Here is a 25,984-nt window from a genome sequence, read left to right on the forward strand (position 1 = left end):
TTACAAATGGCACACAGTGATATTAAATGCTGATTTTGGAGTTCCTGATGCACTATGAGTAGTGGGGGAAGTATGTGTAACCTGTCCCTATGTCAGCGTGTAGTAGCCCGAGAGACGCTGACAGATGTCCTTTAACAAAGCGTACTTTGTGGATACATATCATGATGAAATTAACTTTACTATTTCTATTTTTGCTAAAATTATCTAAAATGTTGCAATTCGTCCTTTTTAATGTACCATCTAATCAGCAAAAATAAGCACATTAGCACCTGTCACATCTAAACTAATTCCCAGCACTTGTGGCCAGGCCTAATATAAAAGTTCATGCCGTAATACAATCAGCAGCTGTCCACGACCTGTTCAGAATGCTGAGGCTTCTTGTGCTTGCTGCCCTCGTCCTGTGCGGTAAGCGACTTTATTATTAGATGCAGATGTATATCATTATGCAGTAGACTTCTACATTGGGTTTGGTTTTGTGTTGTTCCCCTTTAACATTTTTTTCAAATACTACTGTTTTTCATGTATGTGTTTTTAACAGAAGTATAACGAAAAAAGGTTTGGTCCAGTGTTACCCAGTAGAGCAAAATGTCATTGTTCCCCGTAAGAGAAACCAAGTAATCTTGTAGATATGATACCTTTTAATGGCTAACAAAAAATACATGATGTTACAGTGAGCTTTCGAACCTCTCAGGATCCTTTCTCAGGCATAAAGAAACAGATCTGGATGGGGCATATATGAATATACAAATGTACAGACATGAAAAGGCACCGACATAGCGAGACTAATTTACACTTAAAACAATACCAGACAAGATGAGCAGAGAAGTAAATACTTTTGTAGTTTTATGGTCCCTCAACACCAATTTAGAGATCATAAAACCGCCACATTCCTTATCAGCGGACTTAAAGCCCATTTAGATGGGATAAATGTTGGGCAAACAATGTCCGACACTCGTTCCTGCAAGTGCTTTTGCACAGGGGGGGGGGGTATCGTTGCTTCACAGTGGGGCCGCTGCAGGAGATTTCTCTCCCCGCGCTCCCCCGCCCCTCTCAATTCACTTAACATAGCGGCCATTCAGTACTAAACAGCTGTTGTTTCCCCTGAACGATCAGCGGTCAGTTTTATGTAGCTTAAAGTCCTGAGTGATAAGTGTAAATAGCAGCTGTTCAGTACTGAGCGGCCACTATGTTAAGTGATTGGAGAGGGGCGGGGGAGAGCAAGGACAGAAATCTCCTGCAGCCGCCCTACTGTGAAGCAACAATACTTGCTCCTCTGCAAAAGCATGTGAGCGGGTACTTGCGGGGACGAGTGTTGGGCATCATTTGCCCGACATTCGTCTCCTCTAAATGGGCCTTAAGTATTTACTTCTCTGCTCATCTTGTCTGGTATTGTTTTAAGTGCAGATTAGTCTCGCTATGTCTGTGCCTTTTCATGTGTGCCTGTACATTTTCATGTGTGTACATTGTGCCTGAGGAAGAACCCTGAGAGGTTCGAAAGCTCACAGTAACATCATGTATTTTTGTTAGCCACTAAAATGTATCATATCTACAAGATTACTTGGTTTCTCATAGTGAGAACAATCACATTTAACAGACGTATGATATGCTGTGTTATCAATTCTAGAAAATACAATTTAAAATGCTTTATATGAAAGCTTTCAGACAGAAATAACATGTATGTAACAGACACATCATTATTACCAAAATGTCTCTGTAGCTGAAGTTGGCTCAGGAATTATCAGCTTACGTTATATACTGTACCAAAATCATTCTTCTAAAACCTTCTGGTTGTTATCGTCTAAGACACAGGCGCATGTCACCCTCGTATTACACAGTGCTAAAAGCCGATGGATTTCTATTGGGCCTTTCACACCTGCGGAAGTGAAAAACACAACATGTCCTACTTAGGTGCTTGCTATGCACCAATATAGGCTATGGAGATTTAAGCTATGCAGCAAATATACATGTATTTTACACATAAAGCACACGCTCGTGTATGTGAGCTGTAATAGATTAGGTATGTTGTCTGTAGTGTTGAGTAGACCAAAACAGTAGAATCCTGTTTTGGTCGATCTGTGCTAAAAGTTTGGTATTGTAGAAACTTGAAGCTTGGACTGTTTGTCCTGGCCAAATGCACTAAAAATTCTTCTTTTTCTCTCTTTTTACGCCCTAAAGGACACAGACTTTTTTTTTGGCATTTCAATTTTTCCTCCCCAAATTATTACTCATATCTATCCATCAACATAGCTGTCTGAGGGCATGTTTTCTGAAGGCCAAGTTGTATTTTCAAATGTACCATATAATGTACTGAAAAACTTTAAAAAAATCTAAGTGAAGTGAAATGAAAGAAAAACAAAAAAAAACCTGCAATTCCGTCATCTTTGGGGAAAGGGGGGTTTGTTTCAACGGTGTGCACACTGCAGCAAAAAACCATAACTTTATTCTATATGTCAGCACGATTACTAAAATACCAAATTTAGGGTGACTACCCACTACAGTTTTTTTTCACTGCAAAATTCGCAGTGTTTTTTTCTGCAGGGGTCTATGGACTTGTGGTAAATTGCGGGGGGGTTTTTGCGCGATTTTAACATTACAAGTTTATAGACCCCTGCAGAAAACAACACTGCGAATTTTGCAGTGAAAAAAAACTGTAGTGGGTAGTCACCCTTATACAGTAATTTTTTTTTTGCTGCACTACTTTAAAAAACTCTTTTGAAAAAAATAAAATTTTCCAACAGCCATAACTATTTTTTCATCAACATAGGGCGTTGTTTTTGGTGGGATATCCTGTAGCTTCTATGGGAACCATTCTGGAGTAGACATGATTTTTTTTATAGATTTTTATTACATTTTTTCTTAGAGACTAGGTGACTGAAAAAATGTACAATTCTGGCGCTTTTTTTTTTACTCCCAAAGACGTTCACCATGCAGGGTAAATAATGCATTATTTTGATAGATCGGAATTTTATGGACCCAGCGATACCAAATATGTGCTTGGGTTTTATAAATATTATAAATATTGGAAAAGAAGGGAGGGATTAAACTTTATTACCTTTTTATTTTTTTCAATAATTAATAAAAAAAAATGTTGAACGATTTTTTTTTTAGTCCTCATGGGGGGCATGAACTTATGATGGTAACACGGTATTACATTATACCACGATATGACAGGCAATCAGTAATAGCAGTCCTGAGGCATTTATATGCGCTGTCAGAATTAGAGGCATTTAAAGGGTTAACAGCCACAATCAGCGTGAGCGCTGTTGCATGTGGGTGTCAGCTCTCAGAAACAGCGGGCATCCAGATTGTATGGATCGGCTGAAAGTAGGTGACTCCTGGAGTCGGTAATGTAAGTTTTATATTCTCCCTGCCTGTCGTCCGCCTGGTGTGAGCCCTGAAAGCCACCGCTGCAGTGCATTGAGCGGAGCTGCTAAGCAGTTTGGATATTATAAGATTAGAACGGGCGGACTACTTGGCAGCGCCGATCAATGCATTGAGTGCCGACTTTTGCCGATCACACCAGGGGAACAATAGGGGACGCAAATATAAAGCTTGCATCCTCGGACTCCACAGGTCACCTACTTTGAGCCCATAAGCTTAGCTTATAGGGCTAAAAATAGGTGACAGATTCCCATTAACCCCTTAATGACATGGCCTATTTTGGGCTTACGGACGCAACGATTTTTGGCGGATTTTCTTCTCCATTTATCAAAAGTCATAACTTTTTTATTTTTTTGTCGATGCGGCCGAATAAGGGCTTGTTTTTTGCGTGGCAAACTGTAGCTTTTATCGGTGCCACTTTTGGGTACATAGACTCTATTGTAAAACTTTTATTTTTTTTTTTATGACAGCAGGCAGAGAAAACGCATCAATTCTGCCATAGATTTTTATTTTTTTTATAGCGTTAACCATGCAGCATAAATGATACAATACATTTTTTTCTGTGGGCCGGTACGGTTACAACGATACCAAAATCCTTACATTTTTTTTTAGGTTTTTCCACTTTTCTGCAATAAAAACCCTTTTTTTGGAAATCTTTTTTTTTTTTTCTAAAGCGCTGCATTCAAAGTCCTGTAACTTTTTAATTTTTTAATTTACGGAGCTCTGTGAGGGCTTTTTTTTGTGAGACGAGCTGTATTTTTTATTGGTACCATTTTGGGGTACATACGTTTTTTTATTGCTTTTATTGTGTTTTTAGGGAGGCATTTTGCCTCAGTTTTTTAGCGTTTTTTTCCGCTTTTTTCCGTACACAGTCAAAAGCATGTGCAGCTTATTGTACACGTCGTTATGGACGCGACAATACCAAATATGTGGGGTTCAAATTTTTTTAACCTTTTTTTATGCTAATATGAGAAAAAGCATTATTTTTTATTCATTTTTTTAATCTTTTTTTTTTTTTTTTTTACACAATATGAGTCCTTCTGAGGGACTTACAACAGTGCCCCGATGATCGCTGTGATAAGGCATGGCAGGGCTTATCGCTTATACAGCGATCTTAGACACTGGCAACACAGGACGCCAGTGTCTGGTGTCCTGTTGCCATGGCAACAGGCCGGGCTCTCTACGATTATATCGCGAGAGCCCAGCAACTTCCCAGGGGGAGCGCGCTCCCTCTGTGAACCCTTCCCATGCCGCGATCTACATAGATCGCGGCAGGGAAGGGGTTAACAGTGCGGGGCGCATCTCAGATGCACCCCCGCTGTTGCAGTGGGAGGTTGGCTGTGACTGACAACCGTCTCTCGCTGCGGAATAGCGCGAGATCATATGTGATCTCGCGCTATCCCTATGACGTAAGGGTACGTCATTTTGCGGGAAGTACCCCGCTCCCATGACGTACCCTTACGTCATGGGGAGGGAAGGGGTTAAATGAAGCTTGTAACCTCAATCCTTACAGTAATTATAAGGGACATTACAAGACACATCAGTCTGGCCTTGCAGACCATTCCCATTAAAGGACCATACATATCGTGATTTAATGGGAAACATATCAACTATTTGTGTTTGTTCTTCATTCCCCATAGGACACTGCTTCGAGCAGTACATTGAGGATGTAGAAGAAAACGCTAGAGTGGTAGGAGGCACAAACGCTGCAGCCCATGCTTGGCCATGGCAGGTTAGTGGCTGTTTTTAACAAATTACACTAATATACTCCAGCTAGATGGCATATACAGTAGCCAAGAAAAACAGTGTATAGATCTGGTAGCTGCTCAATTAGCCAAATAAAGCTCCCATGAGTCATCATTTTCCAGGAAAGTCTATTATTACACACATTAACATGAAGGTTTTACCTTTGTAGAACTCAAGATATGCACTTAAGCGCACTTATAGACAACCTATGTGTATGTGATAGCCAGTGTGATAACTTATAACAGTGGCCACTAGATGTCTCCCCTTCTTCCAATTTGCTCTCCACTGCCTGTTGTCAAGTGAAGTCTGTCTGTAGTAACAGACTCCAAGACAGATAACAAGAAGTGGAGGAATGCCATCTTAGGCCCGTATTAGACGACTAGATTTGAATTGTGGATTCCATGATCACCATCTGTACGGACGATATGGGTTAATATGCAGGCATTGAAAGGCATGGACTTTTGCTGGTCCGCTCAGATGTGCAGGTAGAAATTGCTGATTCCACGAAAAATTGCAGGGTGCTGTATTTTAGTGCGGATTCCGTGCGTATAGCCTCAGCTACTTTCTGATGTCATTCCCTGCTGCACTGGCCCCATTGAAAACAATGGGAGAACATCGCATTACCCTGCCGCGGCTCTGACAGCCGCATCGGGGGATTACTTCCGCCCTACAGGGATGCAAGACTGTTTCCATGTGAAAATGCTTCGCATCCAGGGGTTTCCACATGGATTACGAGGGTGATATCAGGCCGTGATTCACGGTCTCATATCTCCTTTGCTAGTGAGAAGGAGCCCTAACTCTTCCTTGCGGCGCTGTTGGCTCAAGCACAACAGCGCCGCTGGACTCAACATAGAAACTTTGACCTTGCCTGACAGCCACTCAATGTATCAAAATTTATGATTTTACGGGGGTGGTGAGGATGTAACAAATCTAATGACACCAAAATCATCCATCAAAGGTCACACAATGAGGTCAAAGTGAGGGGCAATAAAAAAACTGTAGAATTTTTTATATTTTATGGGGGCTTGAAAACAGCAAAGGTGACTACTCTTGAGCTACACGTTGTGCTGCTTCTGCATGGTCCCTTTATGGACACTTATCGAGGTGCTGATAGTATGTAGCACCTCCAGCATCTATGTTCTTGCATGGCTGCAGAGCAGATAACTATCTGTTGGCGTAGACCTACAGTGTAACATCCTGTGATAAAATATTCATACTTTTAACTGTATAGTAATAACTGTGGTTTCTATATACAGATATCCCTCCAATACAGGTCTGGCAGCAGCTGGCGCCACACCTGTGGGGGCTCCCTGATCCGCGCTGACCGTGTGCTGACGGCTGCTCACTGCGTTGACAGGTGCGGTATTGTATAAAAATGTTCATGCTTTGGCAACATACAGGGAATGAAAATATTAAAAAGACTAATAAACATAGTAATCCATATCAACTATACCGACATCCATTTTTGATTAGGCTATAACATGTACTGGACTAATGGAAGTTACTGCATTTCTTAGTTTATTTCTGTGGATTGTCAAAGTAACATGTTAGAAGGTTTGATGTTTCGGAGTTTGGATTGTGAGAGCCCCCCACAGATTGCTAAAATGAAGGGACGGAAGTGCTATCCCTGACTGGCTATTTTTTGCTATGCTGGAAACGGTGTATGAGCTCAATCAAACGTCTAGGAGTTCGTACACCAAGAGGCACAGCACTCGGTTGAGCCTTTTTACCTCTTTGTTTATGTTTCAAAGAGTTTTATTGGGTTTGAACTTTAAGTTGGCAACACTCTGCCTCGAAGACCCCACGCAGGGGGATATAGTCAAGTCTTAACATTGGAGTACAGAGATCCCGTTTTTCAGATGGGCATGAACCATTGGTATTAATACAACAAGGGGTAAGAAAAAAGGCTATGAAAAATTAGATAATACTGGAAAAGAGGGGAAAAGGTAAGGGAAAAGAAAGAAAAGAGGAACAAAAGACAGGGTAAAGTTTTCAATTGCATGTCTGGAAAAATCAACATTTCATCATACATCACTGAGAAAGGAGGGAACTGATCCCGATATCTCCCACTCATTGTTGTGTTATAGATTGAGGACAGTATATGGATGTGGAGTTGCTCTAGTGCCAATCTTATTATTTTTGAAGCGTGTCTTATTCATTTTCTGCCTATAATCTCACAAAATAGGGTAGGTTCGGTACATTGGTGTAAGCTATCCAGGGACTCAAATTGCTGGATTTTGTCTTGGTGTATGGCTATGAGGTTTTCGTTTAAAAGGGTTTTGTTGATGCGGGTTACAAGGAGTTCGAATGGGAGTGTTGGTTTACGCCACTGCTGTGCTATTGAAATTCATGCTGCCATTGTAATGTATTGTAATAGTTTAAAGGGGGCGTTGCGCATTCCAGACGGTTCGTTTCCTAGCAGTAATACAAAGGGGTCAGGTCTAAGGCTCGTCCCAGTCACAGAAGCTATAAGGTGAGAGACCCTTTACCAAAAAGCCTGTGCCACTGGGCATGACCACCAGATGTGGTGTTGAGAGTCCACGTCGTTACATCCTCGGAAACACAGATTAGAGGTCTCTGGGTAGATCGCATTCAATCTCTCTGGTACTAGATAAGCTCTATGCAGGACTTTTATAGACGTCTCTGTCAAAGAGACTTTCCAGCTGTTTTTGCCTAAGGTCTCGCAGCAGTGGTGCCAACGTTCTAGTGACAGGGAGGAGTGTAAGTCAGACTCCCACTGTAACAAGAAGAGGTGTTTGGAGTCTTGTAGTGATTTGTTCAGCATATTGTAGAAATGGGAAACAGTGCCTGGGTGTGTGGGGCAGAATTTGCACATGGCCTCCATGTGAGTCATTTCAGTCTTGGTTGAAGGGGGTAAAATAGAGGACCAATGGTGGAAGACTTGTATTTTTCTCCACCATTCTTGTGGAGGCGGTCTATGTTGATTAGTGAAGGTGGACATTGAGATCAGTTTGTCATGTATAAGGAAATCATACAAAGATGTCAAGTTGTTTGTTTTCCACCATGTAAATTGAGTCGCATCTAGGTCAGGGGGGAATTCTGGGTTGTGCAGTAGGGGGGTAAGTGGAGATGGGGTGGGTGTAGGGTTAAGCTTAAATCTAACTTATCTCCATAGAAAAATGTAGAAAAAGGTGTAGGGTGTATTAGTTCTGAAACCGGTCGGAAGAGGAACTTTTGTCCAAAGTAGGGCTGGCCAAGTGTACAGGGAGAACTGGGTTTCCTCGATAGAGGCCTATAATGAGGCCTGGTGACCATCATAGATGGGTGGAATCTGCGCCAGGCGGGCGGCTTTATAGTATTTCAGAATGCACTGAACTGAAAGGTCTCCGTATTTCTTGTGCAGACACATTATGGATTTAGAAATTCTGGGTCATTTATTTGCCCATATAAAGGAATATTTTTATATATTTTTTTAAACGCTCGGAGGTATGGTGCTGGGACAGGAATAGGAAGGGTTCTGAACAAGTAAAGCAGTTTAAGGAGTAGGGTCATCTTGATGCTGTGGATACGACCGATCCATGAAAGATATGGGCAATCCCATTTCTCTAGATCTAGTCCTAGTTGGCGGAAGAGTGGTTCGTAGTTGCACTTGTATAGAGAGTCTAGTGTATTTGTAAGCTTGATCCCCAGATAAGGTAGATAATGGCGTTGAGTTTTAAATTGAAAATTGGTTTTGATTAGTTTTTGCGTGGTAAAGGGGTATTGCAGTGGAGGATTTCTGATTTTGCCTGGTTGATTTTAAGTCCAGAGATGAGACTGAATTTTTTTAACAACTCCAGCAAGTTAGGTAGGGATGTTAGTGGTTTGGTTAAAGTTAGGAGCAGATCGTCGGCAAATAAACTCAGCTTGTTATTGGTGGTGCCTACTTGTAGTCCAGTGATATTGGGATTTTCTTGGATAGCAATTGCCAATGGTTCCATTGCCAGCGTGAATAGAGCAGGTGAGAGTGGGCATCCTTGGCGGGTGCCTCTCAGGATTTGTATTGGAGATGGCTGAGTCGATGAAATTTTAAGATATGCCGTAGGCTTAGAGTGGAGAGCTGAGATTATTTATAGGAATGGACCAGTAAATCTTATTTTATTAAGGACTAATTGGAGGTAGGACCATGAAAGGGAGTCGAAGGCCTTCTCTATATCTAATGCTAATACTGACATGGGGGTTTTGGTGTTGTTTGCAATATAAATGAGATTAAGAATTTTTCTTACATTATTGGGGGCTTGCCTACCTGGAATAAAGCCCACCTGGTCCCGATGCACTAGTGAAGGGAGTAGTCTATTAACCCTATTGGCTATTATGGTGGTGAAAAGTTTTAGGTCTACATTAAGAAGGGAAATGGGTCTGTAATTAGAGGGGGAGAGTGTGGTCTTTTCCTAGTTTTGGGATGGCTGTGATTAGGGCTTGTAGAAAGTCTGGATGGATACGGCCTTGGCAGAGAATGTAGTTAAAAAGTCCGACTAGATGGGGTTTTAATATTGGGGTGAATTTTTTATAATATAAAGACGTAAATCCATCTGGTCCTGGAGCTTTGCCTCGTTTGAGGCTTTTGATCACCCAATCAATATCCTCTTCGGTTATGTTGGCATTGAGATCCGATAGGCCGCATTCTGACAAATGGGGTAGTTTAAGTTGTGAGAAGAAGTCAGTGATGTGGTTCTCCAATGGGGTTTGCTGGTCTTTATATAATTTTTGGTAGTATTGATGGAAGGTTTTCTTATCGGGATTGGAAGTGAGTTGACCTCGCCTAGACTGAATTTTGTGAATTGTGTTAATGGTTTGTTTTTCCCTGAGTTTTCTCGCTAAGAGTGTGTCCAGTTTGTTCACATATTAAAAGTACGTTGCCTGGGTCCAGGCAAGTGCTCTTTCCGTTTTATGGGTCAGTAGTGCGTTTAACTCCAGTCTGGCATCCTGGATGGCTTTTCTTAGGTAGAAAGAGGGGTGTTGAGTGTAGGCTATTTCTAATTTATGAATTTTGTATTCTAGAGTAGTTTGGACTCTGGTTTTCTCCCTTTTCCTCTGTGAGGCCATAGCTATCAGAACACCTCGTATCACAGGCTTGTGAGCTAGCCAGCGGATGTCTAATTCTGTCTTCAGAAGTGTTGCGGTGAAAGTAATCTTCGAGTTTCTGTTGTAGCGTGGTGGTTAGTATGGGGTTAGTGAGGAGGGCTTCGTTTAATCTCCATGTATATGGGATTCGTGTTTGAGGGGACAATAGAAACTCGGCTAGGACTGCATCATGATCTGACCATGCACTTACAAGGTGGTGAGAAAAAGATAGTAGGGGGGGGGGTCAGTGAGTTAGTGAGGATCCAGTCCAGTCTGTAGTGGTGCTTGTGTACTGGAGAGAAGTAGGTGTATCCTCTCTTGCTCTGATTGAATTCCCTCCAGGTGTCTGCTAATGTTAATAGCTGGAATGTTTCTTTGAACCTAGTCCTCAGTCCCCTGTCTCTTGTGGGAGGGGCCGGGGAAGTGGAGTCAATATTGGGGTCCTTGGTGAAGTTGAAATCTCTGCACCAAATTATTCTGGTGTATTCTAGGGGGATAAGGATGTTGCAGATAGTTAGGAAGAATTCTATTGGATTATCGTTGGGTGTGTAGGTGTTAACGACGCGTCGTTGCATAGTTCCCCCGTCAGTATCAGATACCAACCCTGATCGTCGCTTAAAGAAGTAGTCAGTTTGAAGGGGAGGGAGTTTCGGATCAAGGTGGACACCCCTCTCCTTTTTGTGACATATTGAGCATGGTAAGGTGCTTGGTATCTAGGGTTGAAGAATTTTGGAATAGACGGGGGTCGAGAAATGGGACTCTTGTATGCAGATGATGTCAGGTTTATGTCTTTCGTAATCGATGAAGGCCTTTCTACGTTTCTCAGGGGAATTTAGACCCCGGACGTTATGGCTTAGTACTCTACACACGAAGGGGGAGCTATAAGGTTCCCTTGGAGAGTGAGATGTGGTGTTGGAGAGAGATTGAAGTACCCTGTATCAAATATAACAATCAGAAAAACAATACTGAAAATTTTCATAAGAACTTTAAACGTGAAAATAACTAGGATGCGAAGGGGGTCCTTGTATGGGACCGGCCTGAATCGCATATACCAGTCGGACAGCATGTAGTCCCGTAGTGGTGGCATCTTGTGGGAAACTGGTAGCGGCCAATAGGCCGTTAAGGATGCAACTCAGAATCTCATTTAACTCTACTGCTGCTAAATAATAAGGCGTCTCGTCAGTGCACACCTGGGGTGTAAGGAAATAATACAAAAAGAATAGGAAAAAATATGGCACCTCAGGTGATCATCTAATGGTCATTACTTATTATACAAATCTCAATGTGCTCTACTATGGTCCCGGTCATCACTGTGAAGTTCCTTGAGAGGGCAGGGGACGGGGCCCTCTGGCGTATTCTGTCCCAAAGCCTTGCAGGGCGTTGAGATAGTGGGGGCTGTTGTCCTGAGGTTTTGATGTCGTCAATTGGTATACTTGCGGCCTGGAGTGTTTCTTGCCCTTCAGATAGCATGTGAATGATGTGCTCTTGGTCTTCAATTTTAAAGGACAGCATAAATGGAAAGCCCCAGCGGTAGCGTACTTGTACTGTTTGTAGTGCAGGGTGATGGGGCGCAGTTGTCGTCTGCGCTCAAGGGTAGACGGGGCTAACTCCGTGAATATCTGCACTCCTTGCTCTGTACCCAGGAGTGGGGATACATTTCTTGCTGCCACTAGGATCATATCTCGAGCCTCCGAGTAGTGAAATTTTAGGTTGGTTTGGGTTGCGAGGTTTGCTGAGGGCTCTATGTATGCGGTCCATTCGGAATAGATTTGCGTCTGCTTGTGGTAGAAGGGCTTGAAAGATGTTTAACACGGTTTATTTAAGTGATATGAAACGCTCTGGTAATCCTCTAATGCGTAGATTTGCTCTTCTTGACCTGTTTTCAAGATCTTCGAGCTTAAGCTTTAATTGTTCAATTTTTTCTTGGTTCTCTTAGATGTGGTTTTTGTCAAGATCGATTGCTTCTATAATTTCGTCAGTTTTATTTTCAATTTCGTCCATTCGTTGGCCCAGCTCATGTGTTTGTTTTGAAAATTCGGATATTGCTTCTTGTAGCTCCTTTTTGAATAGCTTTTGGATGTTCTCATATAGTTCTTTAATGTTGAGGCTAGAAGGGCTGGAGCTACCTTGGGATAGGTTTGGTGGGGTTGGAGCCTTATTTTGGGAAGTGGACGGTTGATCTGAATCTTGGTCCTCCATATCTGAAGTTGGTTGGAAGCGGAAAATTTTCGGGATTGTTTGAGATAGATTGTGAAGTGGAGCGGGTTTAGGATGTTTCCCGTATTTTGGCATAGTAGGCTGGTTGTAGTGGTAGAGACGATTAGGTCGCTGGATAGGTAGTGGGTTGCGGCTTGAAGGTATCACATGCCACCAGGCGATCGGGGGTCAATACATTGGCATAGAACCTCCGGGCATGCGTCTGCTGGAAAGTTGCGTTGGTGAATTTACAGTTTGGGACGAGTAGGGGTTAATGGCCGCCTATGTTTGCAGGTAGGATGATTGCTGAGGAGGCTAGGGGGGCAGAGAGTTGACTCTCTTAAAAAATAGGGCTCTATGTCCCTCCAATGTTGCGTCATTGTAACCTTTAGGGCCGTTAGTGACCGGTGGCTGTTATTGGTGAGGCCTGGTCAGCAGTGCCTGCGGTGGCGTCGCTACGGCGCTAGTGCGGGCAGTGTCTTGTAATATGGAGGTCGTCTGGTGCGGTGCTAGATCAACAGCACCACATCAATATCCCCCATACAGCCACAGCTTTGTGGTGTAGTCTCTGAGGTGTATGGGTGAGTAGGGGAGGTGGAGTGACACTCACTGCGGTCCTCGGCGTCCTCAGGACTCTGTCCTCAGCAAGAGACTGTGTGGCGACGCTCTCCCTCCTCTTCCAGCGGTCAGCAGCGCCGTCAATCAGAGCCTCGGGGGTATCGGAGGTTCCCAGCAGTGCAGGGGAGCTTTCTGCTTGTTGCCGTCGCCAAGGGCCTGTCTGCTCTTCTCTGGGGCGGCTCCTCTTCGAGTGTTCTTCTCTCTCCAGGCGGTTGCGCTCCTCCGCACCTCCGAGCCCCTCTCCCTCCCGGCTGCCGTGCAGATCTCCTTTTCTTCCTCCGGTGTCCCCTCTTAGCTGTCACCAGTAGTGGCAGCGGGGCCCGACTGCCTCCTGCCTGAGAGCGGGTCCCACTCCTCTTGGTGTTATCGGGGTAGGTCCTTACCTCTTTGTTTAGCAATTGGTGGAGGTCTCGGCACCCAGGCGGTCACCGATGGAAAGTTGGTCAGGAGCGCTAGCTTTTGTTCCATCTCCCTTATTTGTGATAAAAAGTTATGACATTTCAGAAGTTTTCTAAAAGGTAAGTTACTTTTTACGTTGAAGTAGAGAATCTTAAAAAAAAAAAAGAAAGTACAAACATGTTCAAATAAGCCTATAGTGCTGGCATTATCCATAAATTGACATTTCTGTATGCTATATATCTTCATTTTTGACAATTCAACATACTATATTTTATTACAGCAAATTTGGTTATCGGTCCTATAAGAATAATTGTGGGTGCAAACAGGCCACTGCATAACCAATGTATATAGATACAGGTCTAAGAAAGGAAACAGAATCTTTGTCTTGTGTAAAGAAAGAACTATCTACGACTGGTCCAGCTTCCAATATTGCCACAACTCAGTCCGGAGTATACAATGAAGTCATTACTTTCAATGTATAAACTGACTATATATAAAAAAGTCAAAATTATTATTATTATTATTATTTTTGGGGGGGGGGGGGGGGCGTCCTACTATAGATTGTTTTCTTCCAGTAAAATTTTAGTATTGGCTTTACTCTTCTGCTTGATGCATAGTCAACTACACAGAGTTAGCATAAGGCTGCAATCACATCAGCGCCATCTTCAGGCTGATTTCCATTTTTTGGTTCTATCCTCAAAAATATAGGAAGGACCTGAACTGCGCCACATAGACTCCATTATGTATAATGATGTCTCTCCAGCTTCTGGCATGCCAACCAAAATGTTCTTAGATAAAATAGCACAGTATCTACGCTGGAGGGTTAAAAGGGATGTGAATGGGTCCTAACTAGAGATGAGCAAGTATACTCGCTAAAGGCAATTGCTCGAGCGAAGCAAAAGGTTCGGGTGCCGGCGGCGGGCAGGGAGCTGCGGGGGAGAGCGGGGAGATCTCTTTCTCCCTCTCTCTTTCCCCCCGCTCCCTCCTGCTGACTGCCGCAACTCACCACTCCCCCGCGCCGGCACCCGAACATTCCGTCTCGAGCGGGGAGATGCTCGCTAAAGGCAATGCTCGCTCGAGCAATTGCCTTTAGCGAGTATGCTCGCTCATCTCTAGTCCTAACACATGATATTGCTATCGAAAACGCAAACAAGTAAATTATGGAATTTGTTTCTAAACAGGGATATCAGCTTCCGTGTGGTACTTGGAGACCATAACCTCAGTGTAAGTGAAGGTACTGAGCAGGTCATTGCAGTGTCCAGCATCAAGATACATACTAACTGGGACCCCCAAAAGCTGTCTTCTGGGTAAGAGAAGCTTATATTCTTACATAGTATCATTTTATATCTATATATAAAGACGAAAGCCCTCACTGACTCACTGACTGACTCCCCACTAATTCTCCAATTTCCGATGTCATAGAAACTTGAAATTTAGCACGAGCATTGATTATTATGTCATAAATAGGAAGAGTTAATGAGTCCCAACTCGATTATTCAATTCTAAGCGCAAAATAATTACCGTCCAAATTTTACGTACGTAATCTAATTCTCTCACTTCCCGATGTCATAGAAATTTGGCACAGGCATTGATTATGTTGTTGCGGCAAAAAAATATAGCCGTCTAGGGGAAGCGGAGTGTACCTTGTGAATGACGTCATATGACCCATGCTACGGCGATAGCCTGATGAGGGACAGCAGAGTGTACCCTGCGACTGAAGTCTAGGTGACCCGTGCAGTAGGGCTGCCCACACCTAGAGTTCAGTACGTCATATGACGGAGGAATTAAATGACAGAGCCCACACAGTTATGGATTCATCAAAGAATTCCCAACAAATCGATGTCGGGCATCTTTATTTATAGCCCCCAACATAGGTGGGTCGCATTAACTATGTCCGTTTATTGGCTAGTTTCTCATCCCACCCAGAAACTCCCAAGTCAGTATTGAGTAACATGTTCACAGAGTGCCGAGGGGCCCCTGTGGCTCGAAATTCTTATCTTATCAATACATATGTATACCTTGTACTTTAGCTAAGCATGTGGTCGGCCATTTTGTGTAGTCCTTTTCATATGACTCTGTGGCGTAATAATAAATATTACTTATATACCCACATTTACATACATATAGGCACACATACATACATGTGCACCTTCATATATACATACACATACATATGCACATATATATATACATACATGTATATCCATATATACACACATCCACATATTTCTAGTTTATGAACATTATTCTTTTATTCCTAGTGTGAGGCGTCAACCCCTCCCTTAGTATCTTGATATTCCTAGGGCCCCTTCAGCTAACATGTGGAAGCCTCTTGATATTCTTATCTCATCTAGACATATGTCCCTAGTTTATGAAGTAACTTTTCCTGGTATATTTCAATGGGGTGTCTCAGTGCGTATTTTTAAATTCATATAATTATTATAATACCTTACAATCAAATAATTTCCATTACAATGTCATAAATAGGAAAAGTTAATGGGTCCTTTTTTGATTATTCGATTCTAAGCTCAAAAGATTTAGCGTCCAAATTTTACATACGGAATCTAATTCTCTCATTTCCCGATGTCATAGCAATTTGAAATTTGGCACGGGCATTGATTATGTCATAAATAGGAAAAGTTAATGGGTCCCAACTCAATTATTTAATTTTAAGCGCAAAAGAATTAGCGTCCAAATTTTATGTACGTAATCTAATTCTCTTACTTCCCGGTGTCATAGAAACTTAAAATTTGGCACGAGCATTGATTATGTCATAAACAGGAAAAGTTAATGGGTCCCAACTCGATTATTCAATTGTAAGCGCCAAAGAATTAGCGTCCAAATTGTATGTACGTAATCTAATTCTCTCACTTCCTAATGTCATTTTATATAAAGGAAACGTCGCATGGTTACCTCCCCGTGGTGTTTCCTGGGTAACACAAAGAACTATGTAAAATGGTGAACATATTTTTTTCCTCGGTATCTCTAAAGTAACCACAACTTCATAAGATTTTCTGTGTGAACACCAGATAAACACCAGTACCAAATTAACTCGGGCGAAGCCGGGTATATCAGCTAGTTTATCATAAATGTACCAGTAGAATATGTGCAGAAAAACTAGTGAATCCACCAGATAAAATATTTCCATGATTATTATATTATTTCTCATAATAGGGCCGAGTGCAGACGGCCGAGTCGGATTCCGACTGCGAGATCCTCGCAGCGGGATGTGACCCTGTGTCTCTGCAGGGATCTCCAGTTTACCTGTCCAACGTCTACACTCTGCGCTGTGGATGTGCCGGTTGGCGCACAGCCGCGCATGTGCAGTGCAGAGCCTGTGCAAAACTCGCACTGAAATAGGACATGCCATGATTTCCACTCTGCGAGCGGAATATCGCAGTTGATTTCCGCTCGTGGGCATGGAAATGCTGCAGGATCCGGAGCTCCGGATCCCGCAGTGCAAGTACGGCCGTGTGCATTAGGCCTATGACCTCAATCTGACTGATGGTGCTCCTACTCTACCATTCTTCTGCTTTTGTCTTGATACACACTAAATCTCATGAAACAGTCTTGCTGTTTACCTACTTTATGAAACTGAGAACTTGAGAATTCTAAGTTAAAGGGGTTGTCTAGTTGTAAACTATTGATGGCCTATTTTCAGCATAGGTCATCAATATTAGATAGGCGGAGCACTGTCGCCCAGGACCCCCACTGATCAGCTGTTCTACAGGATAGAGCACTCATGCATTGAACTGATTTCTGCAGCAAGCAGATAGCGCTGTTCTCACTGCAGTGGCCAGGCTCGGCACTGCAGGCCAAATTTACATTAATTTAATTAAAGTGATGGCAGATTCTAGCAAATTACCATACTATGTTGGTAAAATCCCATTTAATGCTGGAGTCCCTTCTAACAAAAAGCAATGGGGTTTAGGCCACTGGGACCTCCACCAATGACAAAGACAGGGTCCTGACATCCCTGTGTTGAATGAAGCAACAGTGATGCATGTGAATTACCATTCCATTCACTGTCTGAGGCTGGTGGAGATAACCAAGCATTGTATTCGGCTATTGACATTAGTCCCATAGGGAATGAATGGAGAAATAGACCACATGCATGATCACTACTCCATTCAAGCAACAAACCTGGAAGCTGTGTTCTTGTGAGTGTTGAGGATTCCAGCACTGGGACCTCCATTGATCATACATTTATTATCTGTCCTGTAGAAGGTGATAGATGTTGTTTGTGGACCAATCCCATTAGGCTTATTGTTAATATTAATATAGATTTGTACAAAATGTATCAAAGAAGGAATGAAAGCAGTGATCAGTAAGGGTCTATTTATGTGGAACAGTTTGCTCCGGTAGACAAGTGCCTATCAACGAGATCAGTGCTAGATTACCGGGCCTTTATACAGGGTGATTCAAACTCTACTAGAGGACAAATGATTGCTCATTCGATCGTTTAGTGAGGGCATCACAAGAGTTTAACAAGTATGTATATGTCTTCATGTGACTTTATATAGTCAAAGATTTGTAAGGATTGCACAGAAGATAAGATTATTGATTGGAGCGTTAATACTTACTATCATGTTTTTCCTTTCAGTTATGATATTGCAATCCTTTTCCTGGCTAAAAGTGCCACCTTGGACAAATATGTACAACTGGCTTCACTCCCAGCTGAGAACGCTGTCCTGGCCAACAACTATGATTGTACAATTACCGGATGGGGAAGAATCATCAGTAAGTTCTCATTGAGTACCATAGTACATATAAGAGGGGATGACTCAAAATGTAGTATTTTCAAGTCACCTGAATTGGTTCAGGTTCCTTCTGCTCCAGAACTGAAGTTACTTAGTAGTTTGCGAATAACCAATTACAATGCAGGCAGATTTTCAATATGAACGTTGCAATTGATTACAATTCCTGATACTCCTGGTGCTAATAACATGAAGAAGCTAATATTATTTCCACTAGTTTATATACCCAGAATTGCCCCGTTATAGATCTATCTATATATTTTCCAATGCTAGTTCTTACTTAGAAATGCTCATCATTGTCTTTGTTCAATTTAGAGAGGTAAAGAAAAACATCCACCATTTTTAAAAATCATTTATTTTTTTTAACACTTTACAGTCTATAATATATATATATTTTTTAAAAAATCTATTCAGTAACTTTTTGTTCTTCTTGAACTGGCTTGAACTTTCTCCTTTTGATTTCGGGACTATACCTCTCTGCGGCCCTTGATGTCCTGGCTCTTTTCCACTCATTGTTAAGTAATTGGTCATGTTGTTCACTTGTCTCTCACTCACAGTAATTGTATCTTCTTTGCTTTTGGGTGAACTTGTCCAGTGGGTTTTCTTTGTAAGCATTCTGGTTCCATCAAATGTCTAAATTATTCACCACATTGAATTAGAGAGTTTCCTATTTTAGCATAGCTCATATAACGGGCCTGATTTTTTTTGAAACTCTTAAAAAAAAAATGTTTGTTGTACATCGAATGCAACCAATCATCCTTCCTTACGTTGCTGTATTAAAATAAAAGCTGTGCTGTGATTGGTTGCTATGAGCAACAAACAGATGAACTCCTCCCCCCCGTCCAGTATTTAAAATCGGATCATGAAGAGTATGTGTACCAAGTGTGGTTGAGATCCATCAAGGCATGTAGGAGCCTATGAAGAACAAACACATATATACAAACAAATTTTCACCTTTATATATATGTAGGTAGGATGAAAACAATGCCCTCTTCAGAGCACCTATTCAACATTATATAACTTTTTGTGCTGTTTCTCTCATCCTAGAATCTTATCAATAAATTGACAACTGGGTGTCACCATTCCCTTTATCAAATGGGTGTGTCCCTACACAGTCTGATACTGTAAGCACTGATTGGACAATGTCAAACTGTGTTGGGAAACACCCCCAAATGGTAACATAGGTGTCAATTTATTCATAAATGTATAGGAAGAATAATAGAGAAACAGCACAACACAATGTTATAAGAAAAGGCATTCTCAAATTGTTATGCTATGAAGAATACAACGATCTACTAAAAAAGGAGACATGTCATAATTCACTATCTATTTAGCTCTAAACAGTCCTTCATAGGATTGAGGAACGTGGTAGGTAGTGCAGGCAAACAAAATGAATAACCAGTAGAATATTAATAATACTGTATTTTAATAGCATTTAGTCTACTTGCTGCCCTGCAGCATTTCACACGCAGCCCAATAAATCATACTTAAAAAAAACTCAGTTTGGTCCCATTTTTCAGTAGGTCAGTCTAGTTTTCCCATTTCCAGCACACATCCATGCATGAGGACATGTGAACTACATGTAGATATACTGTAGCTCTGATTGAGTTTGAAGATAGGACTCTTGTACTTTATGGCAACACTGTTCCCGCTAAGCTAGTGTGTGTTTGTCTGGGAAAGCAATATAACTTGAGATCACATCCTTGCAGCTGAGGCGGGGTCATTTTAGCCAATTATAGAAGTAATTTAATTGAATAACATTTGCTTTATTTTCCTAGCTGGTGGCTCTCTGCCATCCATCCTCCAGCAGGCCCCTCTGCCCGTTGTAGATTACTCCACCTGCTCTACTAGCTCCTACTGGGGCAGCGGTGTGACGTCTGCCATGGTGTGTGCCGGCGGTAACGGACTCCAGGCCGGATGCAATGTAAGCTTGGGCTTTTGTTATACTTTCTCTTTGTTGTTTTCTCAGATTTAATCCATACAGGGATTGAAAAAAAATTAAAAATATGATCTAATCTGTTTATTAGGAAAATTGTGGAGCAGAAATATAGCTTAAAGTGTTTCTGCACACTTTCTAGGTGGCTCCAGGTACATATGCAAGGAAAGTTCTTTGAACTCAATGCCGAGCAGCACAGCTCATAAATCTGGTAATCAAAGAGCTGTGGCTTATTAGGGTAGAGGGACTGGCTATGTGATGCTTCCCCTTCATTCTAGGTGTTGGGTAAATAACTTACATAGTATGGCATTAGATACAATTTTTTGTTCTTCAACTGCTTTATATACCATAGTGTTTCCAATTATTTACTGATCTTCACCCATAATTTAATAGGTGTATTTTCTACATAATGGGCGAATCCGTTTATCACTATGAGGCCTTAGTCAGACGGGCTTTTTTTTAGTCACGATTTGCGCATGCGCATGCGTCCGGCGATTTTATAAAACCATTGCTTTGCAATGGTATCGGACACATGAGCGCTTTTTATGCGCTCGTCCGATAAATTATAGAACAGATTCCTGTTCTCTTCTCTATATGCGCTCAATGGGGCCGGCGGCAGCAGCGCCGACCCCATTGAGAACATATAGAAGACAAATCATTCTTCTCTGCCACAGCTATACTCACCTTTCCGCTGCAGCCGGAGTCCAGCCGCGGCCGCTGTCAGTTCTCCTGAACTGCTTCTCGGCACTATCAGCCGGCGGGGCTTTAAAATCCCCGCCTGCTGAATGATCTGCCTCTGATTGGTCACAGCCCTGACCAATCAGAGGCAGGTTTCACTCACACACCCATTCATGAATTCATAAATGGGTGAGTGACTGCTGCCTCTCAGCGCTGAGCCAATCAGGGGCAGGTCTGACTCACATCCATTCATGAATTCATGAATGGGTGTGAGTGAGACATGCCTCTGATTGGCTCAGCGCTGAGCCAATCAGGGGGCAGGTCTGACTCACACGCCCTTCACACCCACTGCAGGACGGCCGCGCGGAGCTCCGGCTGCCGGGAGAAGGTAAGTATATATATATATATTTTTTATTTTTACACATTTTAGGATAAATTGCAGGGAAGGGCTTATATATTTAAGCCCTTCCCGACAATTCATCCTGGGCTCGCCCGCAGCGCATTGCTTTAAATGGAGCCGGCTCTATTGCCGTCTCCATTGAATGCAATGCGCTGGACAGCTCCGGCCCGTTTCTAATGAAACGCGGCTAGGAGCAGATTTTCGGGCGATTTGCGGGCGACTTGCGCGCACCGGTCATGCGATTTGCGGATGCGCATCCGTCATGCGATCCGCAAATCGCGTGAAAAAATGCCCGTGTGACTAAGGCCTTGAACGAGCATATGGTCATAGCTCTAGGCGGTGCAAAGAAGCAGTCGCACCCTGGCACTTAAGCGGTTCAAAGACTGCTTGGCCACTTTTAAAAGATACTAGTAATGTAATTTGGAGATACTAGTAATATAAATGGTTTGTTGTAGGTGGAGGAGGACCCTATTACAAGTTTTCAGTTGTGACACATGAGCTTTAAAGGCTATGTACACCTTTGGGGAGCAATTTTTTTCACTTAAATGCATGTATTTTGGTCTGCCAATCATTTTTGGTATAAGGTTTAATTAATAATTTGGTGCTGTTTTGTTCTCTGCAGCTTTTCTATATCACTATATTTAGAAACTGCAGTCTAAGGCCTTAGTCAGACGGGCGTTTTTTCGCGCGATTTGCGGATCGCATGACGGATGCGCATCCGCAAATCGTGTGACCGATGCGCGCAAGTCGCCCGCAAATCTGCTCCTAGCCGCGTTTCATTAGAAACGGGCCGGAGCTGTGCAGCGCATTGCATTCAATGGAGACTGCAATAGAGCCGTCTCCATTTAAAGCAATGCGCTGCGGGCGAGCCCGGGATGAATTGTCGGTAAGGGCTTAAATATATAAGCCCTTCCCTGCAATTCATCCTAAAATGTGTTAAAATAAAAAAAAATTGTATACTCACCTTCTCCCGGCAGCCGGAGCTCCGCTGCCGTCCTGCAGTGGGTGTGAAGGGGGTGTGAGTCAGACCTGCCCCCTGATTGGCTCAGCGCTGAGCCAATCAGAGGCCTGCCTCACTCACACCCATTCATGAATGGATGTGAGTCAGACCTGCCCCTGATTGGCTCAGCGCTGAGAGGCAGCAGTCACTCACCCATTCATGAATTCATGAATGGGTGTGTGAGTGTTTTCAGCCTCTGATTGGTCAGGGCTGTGACCAATCAGAGGCAGATCATTCAGCAGGCGGGGATTTTAAAGCCCCGCCGGCTGAATAGTGCCAAGAAGCAGTTCAGGAGAACTGACAGCAGCCGCGGCTGGACTCCGGCTGCAGCGGAAAAGGTGAGTATACAATTTATATATTTAACCCCTTCCCGACAATTCACCCCGCGCACGCCGGCAGCCCATTGCTTTCAATGGAGCGGCTGTATTGCCGCTCCATTGAATTCAATGGGCAAACATCGTTCTTCTCTGCCACAGCTGTTCCAGCTGTGGCAGAGAAGAATGATTTGTCTTCTGTATGTTCTCAATGGGGTCGGCGCTGCTGCCGCCGGCCCCATTGAGCGCATATACAGAAGAGAACAGGGATCGCAGATAGGTGCGATCTGCGATTTTTTGTTCTATAATTTATCGGACGAGCGCATAAAAAGCGCTCATGTGTCCGATACCATTGCAAAGCAATGGTTTTAAAAAATCGCCGGACGCATGCGAATGCGCAAATCGCGGCTAAAAACGCCCGTCTGACTAAGGCCTTAGTGTCAATAGAAGATCAGCCAGTAAAGCAGAACGGACAGCTTGGTTTCCCTCTGCTCTCTCTTGGCCTGCACCTTCATGTCACCTAATTTATGATCACAAGAAAGCTTTATAGTCATCATAAAGTGGCTGAGAGAAAGGAAAGAAGAGATAAGGACTCCCTCAGTCCAGCACACTGACAGATCTTCTATTGAGACTTAAGGCCCCTTTATATGGCACAACCTGTCGGGCACAGATGCCCGACAGGTCGTCCCAGCAATAATTGTTCCTGTGCTTACTGGCCTACTCTACACTTATTCAGGCCTTAGTCACACGGGCGTTTTTTCACGCGATTTGCGCATCGCATGACGGATGCGCATGCGCAAATCGCGTGACCGGCGCCGAAAAATCGGCCCAAAAATCGGCCGAAAATCTGCTCCTAGCCGCGTTTCATTAGAAACGGGCCGGAGCTGTCCAGCGCATTGCATTCAATGGAGACGGCAATACAGCGGTTCCATTGAATGCAAGCGCTGCGGGCGAGTGTGGGATGAATTGTCGGGAAGGGGTTAAATATATAACCCCTTTCCTGCAATGCATCCTGAAAAGTGAAAAAATAAAAAAAATGTATGTACTTACCTGCTCCCGCCAGCTGGAGATCCCGGTGGCCGGCCTGCAGTGGGTGTGAAGGGGGTGTGACTCAGGCTTGCCCCTGATTGGCTCAGCGCTGAGCCAATCAGAAGCAAGTCTCAGTCACACCCATTCATGAATTCATGAATGGGTGTGACTGAGATCAGCCTCTGATTGGCTCAGGCTGAGCCAATCAGGGGCAAGCCTGAGTCACACCCCCTTCACACCCACTGCAGGACCGCCGCGGGGATCTCAGGCTGCCGGGAGCAGGTGAATACATCCTTTTTTTTTATTTTTTCACTTTTCAGGATGCATTGCAGGAAAGGGGTTATATATTTAACCCCTTCCCGACAATTAACCCCGCGCACGCCGGCAGCCCATTGCTTTCAATGGAGCGGCTGTATTGCCGCTCCATTGAATTCAATGGGCAAACATCGTTCTTCTCTGCCACAGCTGGAACAGCTGTGGCAGAGGAGAATGATTTGTCTTCTATATGTTCTCAATGGGGTCGGCGCTGCTGCCGCCGGCCCCATTGAGCGCATATAGAGAAGAGAACAGGAATCGCAGATCGCAGATAGGTGCGATCTGCGATTTCTGTTCTCTAATTTATCGGACGAGCGCATAAAAAGCGCTCATGTGTCCGATACCATTGCAAAGCAATGGTTTTAAAAAAATCGCCGGACGCATGCGCAAATCGCGGCAATAAACGCCCGTGTGACTGAGCCCTCATGGTAAATATAATTTATTGTGAAAAACAAATTCACATATTTTAGGATATCTGTAAAAAAAATAGTTTATATGTGTATATCCATCTTTTCTGTTTAGGGAGATTCTGGGGGACCTCTGAACTGTGCAGTCAATGGTGTCTACCAAGTTCACGGTATTGCCAGCTTTGTGTCTTCCCAGGGATGCAATGCTAAGCTAAAGCCTACTGTATTCACCAGGGTGTCTGCTTACATCCCCTGGATCACGAGTGTAAGTTCACACTAAATAACATCTAGCAATTTTTCACAGGAATAGAAGACTAGCAGTTTAACAACTTTCTTATTTTATCACAAATCACATTTATTACCCAGTTTTGTATTCTGCAGTAGTGTACAAAAATGTACGCAAATTTCCCAATTTCCAAGAAGGCCATCTTGCACTATGCTACCAAAAGTATTTTGACACCCTGATCAGTAGAATGGATCATGTCTTATTAGCATGCTATACAAGCTGCAGACCCTTGGAGATGTCAATTATAGTCTGTGACGGGAACTGCATAGTATTGGATATAGAGGTTATACAATGTATCTGCTAGTCTACAATGGTGCAAGGAGCATAGTCATTGGACTGCTGAGCAATGGAAGAACATTCTGTGCAATGTTACCAGTTCTGTCTGAGTGCATTGTGCCAACAGGTAAGTACAGCGGACATTCTGTTATGGTCTGTGAGGTTTTACGTGGCATGGTCTTCGTCTGTTGGTTGTAGTGGCAAGAACAATGAACACGGAGCTGTGCCCTGACATTCTAGACAATAATGTGCTGCTGACAATGTGGTAATACTATGGAAATGGTCAGTAATACTTCCAACAAGACAACCCGTCTTGTCACAAATTCAATGCTGCTTTACTTTGGTTTAAGGATGTGGATGTTCCATGATTGTACTTGCCATCAAAGTCCCGACCGGACGCCTGAGCATCTTTGGGATGAACTGGAATGTCGGGACAGGAAATATGAACAGTGTCCCTCTTTGACAGATCTCGCCAGACGTTTGCAGGATGAATGAAGGGAAATACCAGCTGAAGTGCATCAGATATTAGTAGAAAGTATGCCACGGAGCATATAGCAAACAGTGGCTCTCATACTTTGGACATATGCGAGCCAACACTGATGCTTAGCACAGTTAGTGGTCACAAAGAAGAGGACGACAAAGAACACGCTGGCTGGACGCAATTAAGGTTGATACAAACATGTACATGGAAGAACTGAAAGAAGAGGTCAAGGACAGAAAAGCATGGAAAATGATCAGCCATAAAGTGACCGAAAGTCGGCCTGGACTGAAGGATAATCATTGTCATGCCATGGAGTGTGTCCGATATCATTAGGGCCAAAGGAGCCCCACTAAGTATTAACAGATGTAGATAAATACTACCTTTGATTCTTGTTCAGCTGTCCAATTACTTTTGGTAGGATAGTGTATTTAATTACTTCAAGCAAATAGTCTGGTGGCAATTAGATGTGGGGCCAATTGATGTGAGGATATTTTTGGAGAGTGATACTGAGGGACTCTACAATATGGGGACATGTAGATCTGACCCTGCTTGGATTTATTTTTACATTTGCGCGTTTCTTTTTTCTTTCAGAACATCTAAATGGCTCAACCTCAGACATTTGGAAAGTAAAGGGTTCACCACATTAAATCAGATTCACAGCGGGACATCATGGAATTATCTTTCAATAAAATTCTTTTAGA

At 43.1% G+C, this 25,984-nt stretch overlaps 1 protein-coding gene across 2 annotated transcripts; it reads left to right on the forward strand.

Moving 5' to 3' along the window:
* Positions 1-357: 357 nt before the first annotated feature.
* On the forward strand, positions 358-25,984 carry LOC136585097 (chymotrypsin-like elastase family member 1). 2 transcript variants are annotated; one of them, XM_066584365.1, is made up of 8 exons: positions 358-405; positions 5,022-5,113; positions 6,384-6,484; positions 14,586-14,711; positions 18,008-18,144; positions 19,940-20,085; positions 24,356-24,505; positions 25,875-25,984. In XM_066584365.1, exons 1-8 carry the CDS (start codon positions 366-368, stop codon positions 25,881-25,883), a joined length of 801 nt encoding a protein of 266 aa, XP_066440462.1. In that variant the 5' UTR covers positions 358-365; the 3' UTR covers positions 25,884-25,984. The 2 variants fall into 2 exon arrangements, with proteins under 2 accessions (XP_066440462.1, XP_066440461.1); XM_066584364.1 differs by lacking the exon at positions 25,875-25,984 and having other exon boundaries at positions 24,356-24,520.

The sequence above is a fragment of the Eleutherodactylus coqui genome, chromosome 1 (assembly GCF_035609145.1).
Source record: "Eleutherodactylus coqui strain aEleCoq1 chromosome 1, aEleCoq1.hap1, whole genome shotgun sequence".
Taxonomy (NCBI): domain Eukaryota; kingdom Metazoa; phylum Chordata; class Amphibia; order Anura; family Eleutherodactylidae; genus Eleutherodactylus; species Eleutherodactylus coqui.

Excerpts from the sequence above, each read along its gene's own strand:
- LOC136585097 (XM_066584364.1), top strand. The coding sequence starts at position 366 with ATGCTGAGGCTTCTTGTGCTTGCTGCCCTCGTCCTGTGCG. Across the intron at positions 406-5,021 it reads TGCTGCCCTCGTCCTGTGCG|GACACTGCTTCGAGCAGTAC; the intron begins GTAAGCGACTTT and ends CATTCCCCATAG. Across the intron at positions 18,145-19,939 it reads CGGATGGGGAAGAATCATCA|CTGGTGGCTCTCTGCCATCC; the intron begins GTAAGTTCTCAT and ends TTATTTTCCTAG.